The following is a 14,846-nucleotide window of genomic DNA, read 5'->3' as shown; positions in this document are numbered from 1 at the left end:
AGGTTGCACCGGCCCTGGGCACACGGGTGGGGGCTGTACCACTCGTAGGGGGTCAGTCTGTGGGAGAAAGGAACACACATCAGCGCCGTGGAGGGTGGGCATGAAGAAGGGGTGCTGGGGGGGTGGGGGTGCTCTTCTTTCTGGCCTGACCCCTGGACCTTGGTAGCTGCCTGTGGCCTTGGGCAAGCCAGCTCCCTTCTGTTGGACTATGTTGGCAGTTTTGGAACTTTCTTTAATCAAAGAAACATCTTAATTTTTTCAAAATAAATCAAGTTATGGGGGTGGATGGCTGGGAATTGCTTGTTCTGTCTTTTTTGCTCCCCCGAAGTGACCACAGAGAGAACCCTAAGGCCCCAAAGAGCCGTGGATTGAAAACTCTCAAGCCAGAGTGGAAATTCTCAAAATGTAACTGACATCAGAATCACCAAGAAGGCTTGTGAAAACACAGATCGCTGGGCCCCAGCCCTGAAGTGTCTGATTTGCTAAGTCTGGGTGAGGCCTACGAATCTGCAGGTTCCTGGGAGAAGGGGATGCCACTGGTCCAGGGACCACACTTTGCAAACCACTGGCCCCAGTGGTTCCCTCCAGCCCTGGTTCTCAACCCTGTCTGTGTTTCAGACTCACCCAGGAGCTTTTTAAAAAATCCCAACACCTGGATTCCATGCCCAGAGGTTCTGATTTCATTTGTCCAGATACGGCCTGGGCCTCAGCATGTCTCAGGGCTCCCTGGATGAGTGCGATGGGCACATAGGGTTGACAAGGCACACAGGCTTCTTCGACTGTCCCTCGCAGCCTCACGCTGGCCTCTCTCCCAGCGGTACCTCTGATGTCTCTGATGCCCTAACTTCCTGCCCACCAGACACATGCCCTCCCTCTTCCCCAGCCTGCCTCCCACACAAAGCCTTCCAGCTCTGATGTGGGAGACGCATCTGGACATACGCCAAGAAGGGCAGGTCTGCGTGTTCACGCGATGTCATCGTCTTCCCCGGCCCTCCCGTCCCTTCGCTCAGCCTAGGCTGCAGGTGCTATGCTGAGGGGCTGGTTCGCATTTCCTTCGCTGCTGCTTGTTCCTGATTACAAGGCCAGTGTGCCATCTCTGGCCCCTGCCCCCATACATCCTCCTTCCTTCCTTCCAGGGGCTGTGGGGTTGGATCGTACCCGTGTGGCTTCACCCCAGTGGTTCCCAAGCCTACGGGTGGTTGGATGTGAGCTTCAGAACTACAGATTCCCGGGGCCTCATCCCTAGAGATTCTGAGATGATCTGACTTAGACATTCAAGTTTTTTTTAAAGCTCCCTGAATGACTCTGATATCAGCTGGCCTGGGAATGGCTGTCATAGAGCAGTGGTTTTCAAACATCTTTTCCCCTTTAAAATCTTACCCAGAAGTACAATATATGAGAGAGAAAAGTGGAGCTGGTCTGAATGAAGACGAGCTGAGGCCGCAGAGCTCTGTGTGCCTAGCCTCTTCATCGCCCCTCCATGTGTCCGCATCTACCAGGAGCCTCCACGTCCCCGGGAACCCAGTTTGAAAGCTATTGCCTGGGCCAGATTACCCTACCCTCAGATATTACTTATATAGGATATTATATGTATTTTGCTGTTGTTCAGTTGCTAAGGCCATGTTGGACTGGAGCACGCCAGGCTCCTCTGTCCTTCACTGTCTCCTGGAGTTTGCTCAAATTCATGTCCATTGAATCAGTGATGCCATCCAACCAACTCATCTTCTGTTGTCCCCTTCTCCTCCAGCCTTCAATCTTGCCCAGCATCAGGGTCTTTTCCAACGAACTAGCTCTTCATATCAAGTGACCTGTATGTCTGTGTGTGTGTGTGTGTGTGTGTGTGTGTATACATATTGTATGATATATATGATGTATGATCAGACCTCTAGTACCATTTTTTGGCTAATCTTTTTGTTAATTCTGGATCCTGGGGGGGCAGTGTGTGTGTGAATGTGGATGGCAGGAGAGAGGGGCTGTTTAAGCCCCCAGGGCTGATCGAAAAGTTTTAGGCTGTGGCAGGCAGGGTGAAGCGGTCTTGTGTGTGTGTGCGTGTGTATGTATGTATCTGATAGCCATGCCCTAATACCACTTCCAGGCCCTCAAGGCCACCTGAGAACCATGACTTTCTACACACAGGGGCTCAATCAAAGGGAACAAGAGAGAATTCTGGGGCAGCGGAGCCGAGACTCAGGCAGACAGCTTCCTGTGAGCAGCCGCAGACAGCCCAGCGAAGTGCAGAGGGGACGTGTCAGATGGTGTGCCAGCTCCCGCGCCTTGCCAGTCGACACTGACAACAGATACTTGACAGTGGCCATGGCTACAGGCCCAAGCGGGGTAGGTGGCACCCAAGTGGCACATGCAGCACCCTGTGATGATGACCAGGTTGTAAGCAAGGCCTTCCCCCTTCGGCTGGATCTCAGGGGTCGGGAATGACTTCCTGAACCTGGCTTTGATCTCCACTGGAAGAGGCATGGACTGGGTGATGCCATGCCTCTTGGGCAGGCTGGGAACTGCCCTAGGGGTTCGTACTCCGAAGATCCTTGGGGCTCCATTTTCATTTTTTAAAATTTATTTTTAACTGGGGGGAAATTGCTTTACAATGTTGTGTTGGTTCCTGGTGTGTGTGTGTGTTAGTTGTTTGGTTGTGCTTTGAGAGCCCACCGATGTAGCCCACCAAGCTTCTCTGTCCATGGGATTCTCCAGGCAAGAATACTGGAGTTGGTAGCTATTTCCTTTTCCAGGGGATCTTCCCGACCCAGGGATCGGACCTGGGTCTCCTGCATTGCAAATGGAGGATTCTTTACCATCTGAGCCACCAGAGAAGCCTGGTCTCCTCTGTACAACGATGCAAATCACCCATAATTATACACGCATCACCTCCCTCCTGGGAGTTCCATCTTCTAGCTGGAGGGAGCACAGACTACCCTTGAGCAATGAATAGACATGCTTCTGGGGAAGACCCCACCCCATAGAGGTGGACCGTTCACTACAGAATAGGCCAGCGCTGCCCCTGTAGCCCCGAGGCAGAGGAGAGCAGACGGCTGGACCAGAGCCACTGTCGGCCCCCTAGACTCTTACTCTGAGTGGGTCTTGGCTCCTCTGAGGTGATCAGCTGAGCTCTGAGCAGGAAGCAGGGATCTGCATGAATGACCCTGAACCACGGGAGCTGGCTCTGCCTCTGGATAGTAAGTGGGCTCTCCTGAAGCCCAACTTAGCCTTAGAGAGAAATGACCCTCTCTGCGCATCCTCCTGGGATGCTCCTTGGCTTCTTCCTGGGCTCAGGGACACTCTCTCGTGTCCAGGGAGATGGGGGGCGGGTTTCTTCTCCTCCCCGACCCCCAATCTGGACCATGTGTCTCAACTCAGAGCTGCTTGCCAGTGCTGCTCTCCATCCTGCCCTGCTGCTGCCAGCCGCCCTACACGGTCTCCATTCAACAAGGCAGCTGTGTTTTTACAGACAGACCCGGGCTGGGGAAGGGCCAGGTCCTCTGCAGAGGAGGCCGTCTCCCTTGCCTGTGTCACCGAGGCTGCCGGTTCCCTACTCCAGATTTGCAGGCTCTGTTTCCTGTCACTCAGCACTTTGTGGCAGGTCCTGGCGAGGACAGATGCCAGGGCAGCCAAAGGCAGAGCACTTAATCAGAGTAGTCTTCCCACCACCTTCCTCCCCTCCTCTTCTCTCCCAAGGCAGGGGGCTGGAGACTGGGGAATGAGAGGGGTAAGAGGCAAGGGGCACAAATTCGGACAAGCTCGCCTGTCTGTGTTGTGCATATCAGGGGACGGGTATGTAGATAGATGGACGGGCAATGCCCGGCTGACAGCAGGGCCGAGTGGCTCAGGTCCTGAGCCCGTTTCCCATTCCTCTGGTTTGGCACCATGGTCTTGGTCTGGTTTGGCGGATGGTCTTCTCCATCCGCCCCCTCCTGCTCCCCACCCCCGCCCATGCAGTTCCCAGAGGTGGACACGAGGTGGCGGTGTGAGGACAGGGAAGGGGAGAAGCCAGTACCGAGCCACGAGGAAGAGGACGCAGCTGACGGCCAGATAGGCTAGAAGCATGAAGAGCCAGACACCCGGAGAAAATGGGTCCAGGAAGGAGAAATAGCCGGGTCTGCGTCCCTGGAAATGGAGACAGAAACGAGATTCATGTATGCATTCAGTTAGCACAGCCCTCGGGCAGGGGAGGGCAGAGGGGTTGGTGAGCTGGGAATGGGCCCAGATTGCACTGCCTTGGGCTATGGGTGATTGATTTAAATGACACAGGGGCTGAAGGTGTAGAGGGGTCTGCTCTGAAACATCTACACAGCCCTTAACTCAGTAGATGAAACTAAAGAACAGCTTAAGGCCTCATCACTTCCTAGGATGAAGGGGGCTCTGTGCTGGGCAATAGAACAGCCCTCAGTGTCCCTTATATGTGTCCCCACGTCCTCCAGGGGCAGCGTGGATGGGCTCTGAAGCACCTTAGAGCTGTTGATGTCCGAGGACATGTAGCCCCCTCTGCCACTCACGTCTTTCTTACGAGGATGCTAATTTGATAGGCATCCTTGGTTTTTGGTTTGCAGGGTGATCTCACATACATGTTAACATCTTCTCATGTAAATCTCAAACTGGGTGCTGTGAAGAACCCAGATTCCTATTTTCATTGTATTCAGAAAGAAATCAAAGCCCTAAGGCATTCAAGAGATGTGTCCAAGGTTAGACAGCTCATCAGTGGAAGAACTGGGACTCAAATGCATGCTTGCTGACACAAAGCCCAGGGCATCTGATGCAGCCCACGATACTGCGGGAAAACATCATTGTTCCTAGGCCAGGCAGAGTCATGGGAGCCAAAGGATGGAGCCAAGAACCAGCCAGAAAGCTGGGAACCACACTCTGGCGGGGGGGCATTTTCTGCAGGAAAGTGAGATGGGATGAGAAGGAAGGAATTTCAGAATCTGCTCCTGGTCTTTAGCAGTGTGGTCTCAGGCAAGTGCACACCCCTCTCCAGACTCTACTGGAGCTGATCTAGATCAAAGCTGATACCGTGGTGACCTGCAGCCCACAGACCACTTGTTTGTTGACTTATAGCGTTTACTCATTTTGATAAGCTGTCAACATTAAGTGACTAGGACGTTTCACAGAAAAATCCAGATTTCTGGCTTTAAAAATGGATGATCTGGCCACATTGGGCCTAATTCTCAACCAGCTGGAGCTGAGTGGTAGCTGTTCACTCAAGACAGGGTCCCACTCTACAGCTCCCACTGCTGCCCTGGTCTTGAACCAGGCTGCTTCTTCCACTTACTATGAAACCACTGGAACAGATGCTCCCTAAAGACCATTCTAAATAAAAAATGATATGACTTTATGATCCCAGGAATCTAGGAGGTCCATGGATAGGATAGAAAACCAGTATTAAGCTCAGGAGTGCTATGAACAGGTAAACTTTCAAGTTCAAGGACATATCAGTCATGGCACAACCTGCTGTCAATATCAAGGTATGTCATTTTGTACTGGGATTCCCAGAGATACCAAGGGGAGCTATCTATGCCAACACTGAGCTGATCTCAATCAGCTTTCTGGGCTTTTGTTATCCAAGGACAGCCAGACCATGAGATAATGCTGAGAAACTGCAGGTAACTACAGCTGCTCCCAAGGCAGCGTCTAAAGACCAGGGGAGACAATGCTGCAAGGCCCTGTTGTATCTGCACAAACCCCAGTTGTGGCTGATTTTCAACTGCTCTTCTGGTGAGTTCTCCATCCTTTCCTAGTGAGCCAATAGACAAATTCCCAAAGCACTTGGGAGTATAATTTTATTCTCCCACTGAGGACATAGTCCAGAGGGTACAGAGTGAAGTCAAAGCTTACCCTCTGCCAGTGGGGCACTGGTTCTTGGATCCTGAAGTCCTTGATCAGTGTGACAGTGACCCCTGGGGTGGTCTGTCTGAAATTGGATTTCTCTCCCAATGTGGCTTAGACCAGGGAACTGCCCTCTGATACCAACTGCAATTTCTCTGCCTCATGTGTGTTCATGTTGAGCTGCAGAGAACACTCAGGTGACTGGGAAAATAAAACAGCCTGAGGGACAAAGCCCCGTGACGAGGGGAACAGCAGAGAAACAGGGAGAAGACCATTTGAATACGTACGGCCCTATCACTATGTAAATTGTCTAACAGGAAGAAGGACGCAAGACAGCAGAATTGGAGTCCCCGTTAGTCATTTCCGTGTCCATCACGGACTAACCATGCCTTCACCATCATCCTAAAAGCCAGTGCAGATGCAGGAAGAGACGGACTGAGTCCAGAAGGGGATGAAGATACTCATTACATCTACACACCTGCTGCAGAAAATCACTCGTTTGGGCCACTCTTGGGGTCCTTCTATCCCCTGGAGCTTCTCTGGGCAAACGTACGTGAATTCTACACCTGTCACTCATGACTGCTTCACTCTGTGTCTCCCAACTGAGAGATATCCAGGAGAAAAAAATTCTTCCATTGTTGCTCTCTGAATCTGAAACCCCATTAGATGCTCAATGTCAGAAATCTATACCTGATTATATCACAACGAATGAAATTGAGGCAAATGACAGCACTATTTAAAGCTGCCATATTTGGTTATGGGTGATAAGAAGTGATGCACAGCCATGGGAAAAATTCCTGGAGACTTAAGTTAGAAAACACAGAGCATCACACAAACAAGGATCAAGACATAAACAGAGCTCCCCTGGAAACATATCAGTCACGTTGGCAAGGCAACATCTGATTCCACGTGTGATTGACTGACGCCAACCAGAAGAGCAAGGAATGGGCAGTCATTTGAGATGTGGGTCTGGGCTTGCACAGACTAGGCTTGGACTGAGCCCAAGCTGTTTTTATGGTGCCAAAGAGAAGTGTGTTACTTGCAAGGCTCTGAACGCCTCCCGTTTTTTTTCTATGAGGATGCTTTCGATTGCTTCCTTCCCAACAGGCATCTGAGTTACTGGTGCTGGGGGTAGATCAGGTGTCACATGCCACTGGCATTTCTTCCTAATAACAGGTTTTCCTTAACCCAGTGGATATATGGATATATGATGGTGACGCTTTTCTTCAGAAGAACTCAAAATGCTTCACTCTGTTCTTTGGATTTCAGTACTCAGTTCTCCATATTGACAGATGGAAGAAACGGGACCCAGGGAGGTTAAGTGCCGTGCTCACATCACTGGTGATGGTTTCAATTTCTCTGGTGCTCATTTGTCAAGCTGTGCCATAGGGATACCGTGCTCTCCTTCTTTCAAACGGCAGCTGTACCGCATCTTCCTCTCTGTTGTATCTTTACAATTTGCTTCAATAAACTCCCTAATTAATCCCACGCCTTCTCCCCAATGCCAACAGAATCCCAGCCTACTTGATCTCACCCCCTTAAAGTACTCTAAACATTATTTATTTATACCCATCACCATTTAAGACTCTTGAGAGTCCCTTGGACGGCAAGGAGATCAACCCAGTCAATCCTAAAGGAAATCAACCCAGAATACTCATTGGAAGGCCTGATGCTGAAGTGGAAACTCCAGTACTTTGGCTACCTGATGTGAAGAACTGACTCATTGGAAAAGACTCTGACGTTGGGAAAGATTGAAGGCAGGAGAAGGGGGTGACAGAGGATGAGATGGTTGGATAGTATCACCAATTCAATGGACATTAGTTTGAGCAAGCTCTGGGAGTTGGTGATGAACAGGGAAGCCTGGTGTGCTGCAGTCCATGGGGTCGAAAAGAATCAGACATGACTGAGTGAGTGAACGACAAGAAACCATCCTTTATGGGGACTCTGTTATTGATTTTTACATGTCTCTGTTGACTACATTTTGGGCCTGTTCCTTCTGGTGAAGACAACAACTTTGAAGGTAGATAATTGGTGATACAGAGTCTATGCCCCAAATGTCTAGGTCAGGCCAAGCCCTGTAAATGGGGCTGCAAATTAGATGGCACCAAAATGGGAACTGGTTCCTTGATTTTTGTACTGTGCTTCAGACTGACCACATCAGAGCCAGCATCACGGATGCTGTCGGATGGTGAGCGAGACGGGGCTGGTAACCAAATGACTACAATCCCTGAGTGGCGAGGCCCTTTGAATGTCAGCAGTGGAGCTGTTCACGGAGTTACAGAGTGGAACTAATCTCCTCTTGCCTGGTGAAAATTCCTCTTATCCTTAAAAAAATCCATAAACTCACTGATACTTCATTGCACATTTACTGGAAGAAATGACATTATAGTAAGAAAGTAATTGCTTGCCCAGAGTCTGGAGCCAAATGCATAAGGACATTGGGGCCACGTAGTGCAAGACAGGTAATGAATTAACATGCAGACTCTGCAGTCAGCCTGCCCAGGACTGAATCCTGGCTGTACCATATACAATTATGGGATCTTGGGCAAGTTACGTAAGCTCTCTAGGTCTCCATGTCTTCTGTAACATGGGGGTGATCATAAAACCTACCTCTTGCATTGTTTTAACACACAGTAAGTGCTATGTAAGTGTTGGCTCCCACCCCCACCCCAGTCTAATGGGCTTCCCTGGTGGCTCAGAGGTAAAGAATCCACCTGCCAATGCAGGAGACGAAGGTGCAATCCCTTGGTGGGAAAGATCCCCTGGAGGAAGGCATGGCAACCCACGCCAGTACTCTAGACTGGGAAATCCCGTGGACAGAGGAGCCTGGTGGGCTACAGTCCATGGGGTTGCAAAGAGTTGGACACGACTTAGCGACTGAACAACAACTGTCTAATGGGAGCCATGTGTGAGAGAGGTGGGGGAGATGGTGTATGACGAAAGAGGGAACTGCCTTTTATAGCCCTCCCTCACGGACAAGAAATCCAATTTTCTGTCCTGTAGTAGCACGTGCTAAAGATGCTTGGAGGGAGAATTCCATCTGGCCACATTCCCTTTCTATAACTCCTAGAGTTTTTGTGGGTTATAATACATGAATCATGAGGGCTTCCCCAGGGCTCCCCCAGGAAGTGATTAGGGTAATACCAGGCTCTCTTCTGGAAGGCTGGCTCTTAGAAGCCGGTAATTGCAAGCTTTGGAACTCAGTTCCACCTCAGCCTTCCCAAGGAAGTCAAGACAGAGTGGCTCAGATGTGCAGTGGGCTCTCCTGTGTCTGTGTGAGGGCTGTGCACCCGCATCACCATTTCCTGACACACAGACTTGGGCCATCAATGCTGCTCCTTCTCTTCCTCCAGCAGAACTCTTCCCTCTCCAGCAGAACCAATGACAAAGGCTTATCCTGTCCTCCATGTGGTCTTGCCAGTCTGTAGAACTAAATGGCCATTCATACAGAGGTTTCTTTCCACTACCAGTTGTCATCAGTGGTCAATAAAACACTCTTTAGGGCTGAAGAAACAGATAAGACAGACACAGTCTCCATGAATCCTTCTGGAAGAAGCAGAAGGAGGAGATTCTTGGTCCACCCCAGAAACCCAGGGATAACTCCCTCAGTGTGTCTGCAGTGGACTGTCTTGATATTTTGGTTTAGAATGCACTTCCCACCTCTGACTCTAAGAGGAAAAAAGAAGTAAGCAATTAATTCCTCTTCACTTAAAACACCCAGATGGGGTTTTTGCCTTTATAATCCAGATGCTGGTATATCTATTTTCACTTTGCTGATTGGAAATCTGTCACAAGAAGACCTAAGTTCTAAACCTGGTCCTGACCTTGACTTTCTGAGTGATCTTAGGTGAACCACTCTGCCTGTCTGGGTGCTGTTTCCTTCTTCCAGAAAGTGGAACACTGCAATCAACATGAAGTAGGGATGTGAGAATTACTATAGTAACATTGATAAAATCCTTCAGCTTCTTGAGAGAGAAGCACTCTATAAGTAACCAATATTAATGTGATTATACATCCAGAGAACCATACTTCCATTATATGGGCTATCAGGTTACTTAGTTTTAAGGAATAGAACTTTATTCATTTTCTATTTTCTTATAACAGAGTATTAAGCAGTATTAGAAACGATTCATTGGTTTACTAAGTATTATTCTCCATTTTCCTAGACAGTCTTTCTGAGACCAAACAGTCCTTCTTGAAAAATGACTAATACATCCAGAAAAAATGCCAGGTGTTAATTTAATGTTGACATTTATTTCTTGCTCATTTTTTAATTTAATCACTGTTTGCTCTTTTTTTTTTTTTTTTTTACTTTTCTTTAGAGAGACAATTCTTGCCAAGGGTTAAGAAGAGAAAAAGAACAAAGCGTCAAACTTTCACATTTGTCATTCAAAGATGGAGCAGGACACTGCAGGGGGAAATAATTAACTCATATTTTCTAAACACTTATTTATTTGTTTGCCTGTTTTTAGTGGTCCTGGTTGTGGCACATGGGCACTTGCTTGGGGCATGTGGGCCTTCTTTAGCTGTGGTGAGCTGGGGCTACTCTCCATTTGTGGCCTGGAGGCTCAGTAGTTGTGGCTCATGGGCTTGGTTTCCTGAACCATGTGGGATCTTAGTTTCCAGACCAGGGATCGAGCCCATGTCTCCTGCATGGGCAGGCAGATTCTTAACTACTGGACCACCAGGGAGATCTCACCAACTCACATTTTCAAGGGAGCCTTAGATGCTCTGGCTGGTTCAGGGCACTACTTGGGATCATAGATAGTATCATCAGATTAGAAAGGATCTTGAAAGATCACCTAACACATGTCCTTGACACAAGGAAATATACCTACTATACCATAAAGATAGATCATTGGAAATGTATGGACTTGGAGACTGAAAACCTGGGTTCTGTGCCACTCCCACCACTGCACCATCTTTCTTCTTTCCCCTGCACCACTGGCCATCACTGACCTCAGAATCCTTCTGTGTGAAATGAGAATTCTACTGTCTGCCTCGGGGGGTTGCTGTAGTAAACCAGAGACTGTTATGTGAAAGGGCTTCATGGATAACGAGGCGTCAGATGATGTTAGTCAACATGCAAATAGCCTGGACATGCACCCAACCTCCTTGAATATATCGATGCTGAATTTTTTGAACTTGATTATCCATCTGGGGGCTCTATGTGCCAAATGTCAAACCCCAGGTTGGCTTCTGGCATGCTCTGGTGAGGCCTTGCTCCAACAGTCAGTGTGTGCTTGAGGCATACAAACTTACTTTAATATTAATCTGAGAAAAACATCATTAGGCAAATTGCTGCTGTAGAAAAATAAGAGAGAGAAAACTACATGACATACTCTAACATCAAATATGAATGTTTTTTGTTTTCTGTGCTCTTCTCCCTTCCATTCACAGATATTTGGAAGCTTATAGTATGCATCAATTCTATAAAACTCTGGACTACAAAATGCACAATTCTATGAACTCCCCTGGACTGCAAAATGCCCTTGGGGGTATACTGCTATGTTACATACTGAACTTCTCAATAATAATCAACTAATATGCCAAGGAAATGAAGAGAGTCCTGAACTTCTGATGTCCCCAGTCACTGGATTCCCATCTGTGGAGTACAAGGGGACACTCCAGATTCTAAAGGCCTGGGCCCTCTATGTTTGACCTGGAAGCTCACCTGGCCTGGGTCAGGGTTTCTGAGACCTTCTCAGGAGGGTGCTTTGCTGTCTGTGGGATGCACAGGCATCAGGGCGGGAGGGAGTAAGGGGCTCAGGTGGCAGCTATGGCAGGCCTGACCTGTTGATGAATCTGAGCTGCCCCAACATCTGCTTTCTCTCACTTTTTGTTCTCAAGACCAACAGGGTAAAGGCCAGAAAGAAAAAGAAGAAATCAATTCGGGTCACTCATCCTGCTGCCTAGAATACTGGACCTCCTGACAGAAGCCAGGTTCCTGGGAGTCAGTGACGCTTGGCCGTGAGCCACAAAGGGAACCGGTGCTCATTGCTCACAGAATCACAAGATCCCTCACACTTCTCCCGCTTTCCTTTCTTCCTTCTATACTTTTCAAATAAATGCTGCGTGTTTAGGATGATGACATTTTCCATACCAAAAATCATCCCATAAAAATGCATAGTCTAATACCATATGATAGTGGGGCTTCCCAGGTGGCTCAGCAAAGAATCTGCCTGCCAATGCAGGAGACACGGGCTCAATGATCCCTGCTCTAAAATGATTCCACGTGCCTCGGGGCAAATAAGCCCGTGCAACACAATTACTGAGGCTGTGTGCTGCAGCTACTGAAGCCTGAGTGCCCTAGGGCCTGTGTTCCACAAGAGAAGCCACCGCAACAGGAAGCCTGCACACAGCAGCTAGAGAGTAGCCCCTCTTACCACAGCTAGAGAAAGCCCACATGCAGCAACAAAGACCCAGCACAGCCGGAAATAAAAATAAAGAAAGTACTTTTTAAAAGCCTAAAAAATACAAAGAAAAGAAACGCCTGCCTTCAAGGAGGATACAGGCCACTGGTATGCAGCAGTTGTTGATAGAGATGGGGAGAGCCTGAACCAAGGCAGAGTGAGCAGGAATTATCAGTATATATGCAGATTGTGTAGGACGTGAGTGGACCAAATGGACATTTGAGGAAAGACAAGCGCAGGGCGGCTCAGGTGGCTGGATGGAGATGCTGTGATGCGGAGATGCAGAGGGGAGGAGGGAGGAATATACCAAATGCAGTTTGTGTCACTGTTTTTGAGGTGCCTGTGAGATATCCATGTGGAGATGTCTCCTGTGTGCTCAGGTGCTCAGTCGTGTCTGACTCTTCATGACTCCGTAGACTGTAGCCTGTCAGGCTCCTCTGTCCACGGCATTATTCTAGCAATGATACTGGAGTGTTGTCATTTCCTCCTCCAGGGATCTTCCTGACTCAGGGACCGAACCTGTGTCTCCCGTGGTTCCCACATTGGCAGGCGGATTCTTTATCACTGAGCCACCTGGGAAGTCTGGAGATGACTTAGTAATGTATTTAAAATATGCTTCCAGAGTTCAGGAGAGCAGTCAGGGTTAGATTTATAGGTTTGGGAGCAGGTGAGATTATCCAGGCAGAGAATTGGGAGAGTGAGAATAGAAAAGGACCACAGACATTTAAGTGGCAAACAGAGAGAGAAGAATCAAGAGAAATGGTAAAGAAGGCAATACTCAGAGAGACAGGAAGCACAGCAGGAGAAAATGGTGATGTGGATGCTAGGAACAGAGAGGGGGTTTTAATAAGCAGGAGAGATTGACAATAACAAATGCCAAAGCCAGCCTCTGAGTGGCAGGGAGTAGAGGTCGAAGAGCAAAACAGTCTTCTGATTCTGATCCTGGATATGCCTGGCAGAAATAGATTATACCCCAAGGTTCTAGAGAAAGGAAAATATCCCACAACCAACTCGTGATGATCCATGTTCGAGAAAGAACCTAGATAATCTGAGATTGCTGGAAGGGCACAAATTACTTCTGATTATCTTTAGACTTGAGATATACCTGCCACCGCCTGTTATTTTGAAAGGTTCTGAAGAATTTCTAACTAGGCATTTTTACCTTGTGTTAATTATTTTCACTTTTGGACACAGGTTTGATTTTCACCAGATGCTCACTTTTTTGGTAATTATCATTCACGACTCAGGTGACCTTGGATATAGAGCTAAGAGACTGGGTCATTATAAATTACATTAAATGAATCGTATTTTTGCTCACAGAAAACTATGTTAGAGAAAATTTACAAAATAATAAACACCCAGTATCCAACTTTAATTTCATCAGCTTAACACTTATTATGTCAGAGAGAGCTTCTGTATGTATAATAATTTTAGACTGTGGCACTCATGGTGAACTCTGCTGGGCTCCCCTTTGGTATTAGCTGTTTCTGACAACCTCTTTTGTCTCAGACTCTGCACAGTTCGTCTCAGACTTGTTCTAACCAGGTCTCCCCCAGTTTAGTCAATTCAGGATTGTCCTCTCCCCAGCTTACTTTCTGATGCTTTCTAAGCATTCTGCTGCACACATGGAATGCAAGTAAATATTTGTTGAATAAATGCATAAACCGTCAGTTCTGCTTAGTGTGAGCTGTTCACGCCAGCACTCAATTTTTACTCAGCTTGGCCCCCTGTTAGAAATTAGATCTGAGCAGCTGTGTGACACCCTAGTGCCTCAGTAAAATGGCAGCGATGGGGAAGGAATGTTGATCAGACAGGGGAACTGTGTGGGTAAGGCTCTCCAGAGAGACAGAGAGAACCAGGTGGATGTGTGTGTGTGTGTGTGTGTGTGTGTGTGTGCACATGCTCAGTCATGTCTGACTCTTTGTGACCCTGTGGACTGTAGCCCACCAGGCTCCTCTCTGTCCATGGGATTTCCCAGGCAAGAATACTGGAGTGGGTTGCTATTTCCTACTCTAGGGGATCTTCCTGACTCAGGGATCAAACTTGTGTTTCTTGCTTCGCTTGCACTGGTAAGTGGATTCTTTACCAGTAGCACTACCTGAGTTATTTCAAGGAATTGGCTCCTGTGATTGTAGGAGCTGCTACTGCTAAGTCACTTCAGTCATGTCCGACTCTGTGCGACCCCATAGACGGCAGCCCACCAGGCTCCCCCGTCCCTGGGATTCTCAGGCAAGAACACTGGAGTGGGTTGCCATTTCCTTCTCCAATGCATGAAAGTGAAAAGTGAAAGGGAAATCACTCAGTAGTGTCCGACCCTCAGGGACCCCATAGACTGCAGCCTACCAGGCTCCTCCATCCATGGGATTTTCCAGGCAAGATTGTAGGAGCTGGTAGGTCCCAAATCTGTAGGGCAGGCTGGAAATTCAGGATTTCTACGTGATAGCCTTGATACAGAATTCCCTTTGCTTTGGGAAACCTGCTTTTGCTCTCAAGGCCTTTCACTGATTGGATGAGACCCACCCACATTATCAAGGGTCATCTCCTTTATTTGACGTCAACTGATCATAGATGTTCATCGCATCTACAAAAGACCCTCATAGCATC

The 14,846-nt window shown here is 48.2% G+C and overlaps 1 protein-coding gene across 1 annotated transcript in view; it reads right to left on the bottom strand.

Annotated features, from left to right (window-relative positions):
- The window catches only part of GRIK4 (glutamate receptor, ionotropic, kainate 4), a 315,486-nt gene that overhangs the window by 5,824 nt on the left and 294,816 nt on the right, over positions 1 to 14,846 (bottom strand). Inside the window, exons 13-14 of the mRNA XM_010830486.1 lie at positions 4,004 to 4,113; positions 1 to 57 (exon numbers count right to left, since the gene is read on the bottom strand). Of these exons, the coding sequence (XP_010828788.1) occupies positions 1 to 57; positions 4,004 to 4,113 (167 nt within the window). The remainder of the gene's footprint in view (positions 58 to 4,003; positions 4,114 to 14,846) is intronic.

The sequence above is a fragment of the Bison bison genome, unplaced genomic scaffold, assembly GCF_000754665.1.
Source record: "Bison bison bison isolate TAMUID 2011002044 unplaced genomic scaffold, Bison_UMD1.0 scf7180017864518, whole genome shotgun sequence".
Lineage (NCBI taxonomy): Eukaryota > Metazoa > Chordata > Mammalia > Artiodactyla > Bovidae > Bison > Bison bison.
This window is presented reverse-complemented; position numbering and strand designations above follow the sequence as displayed.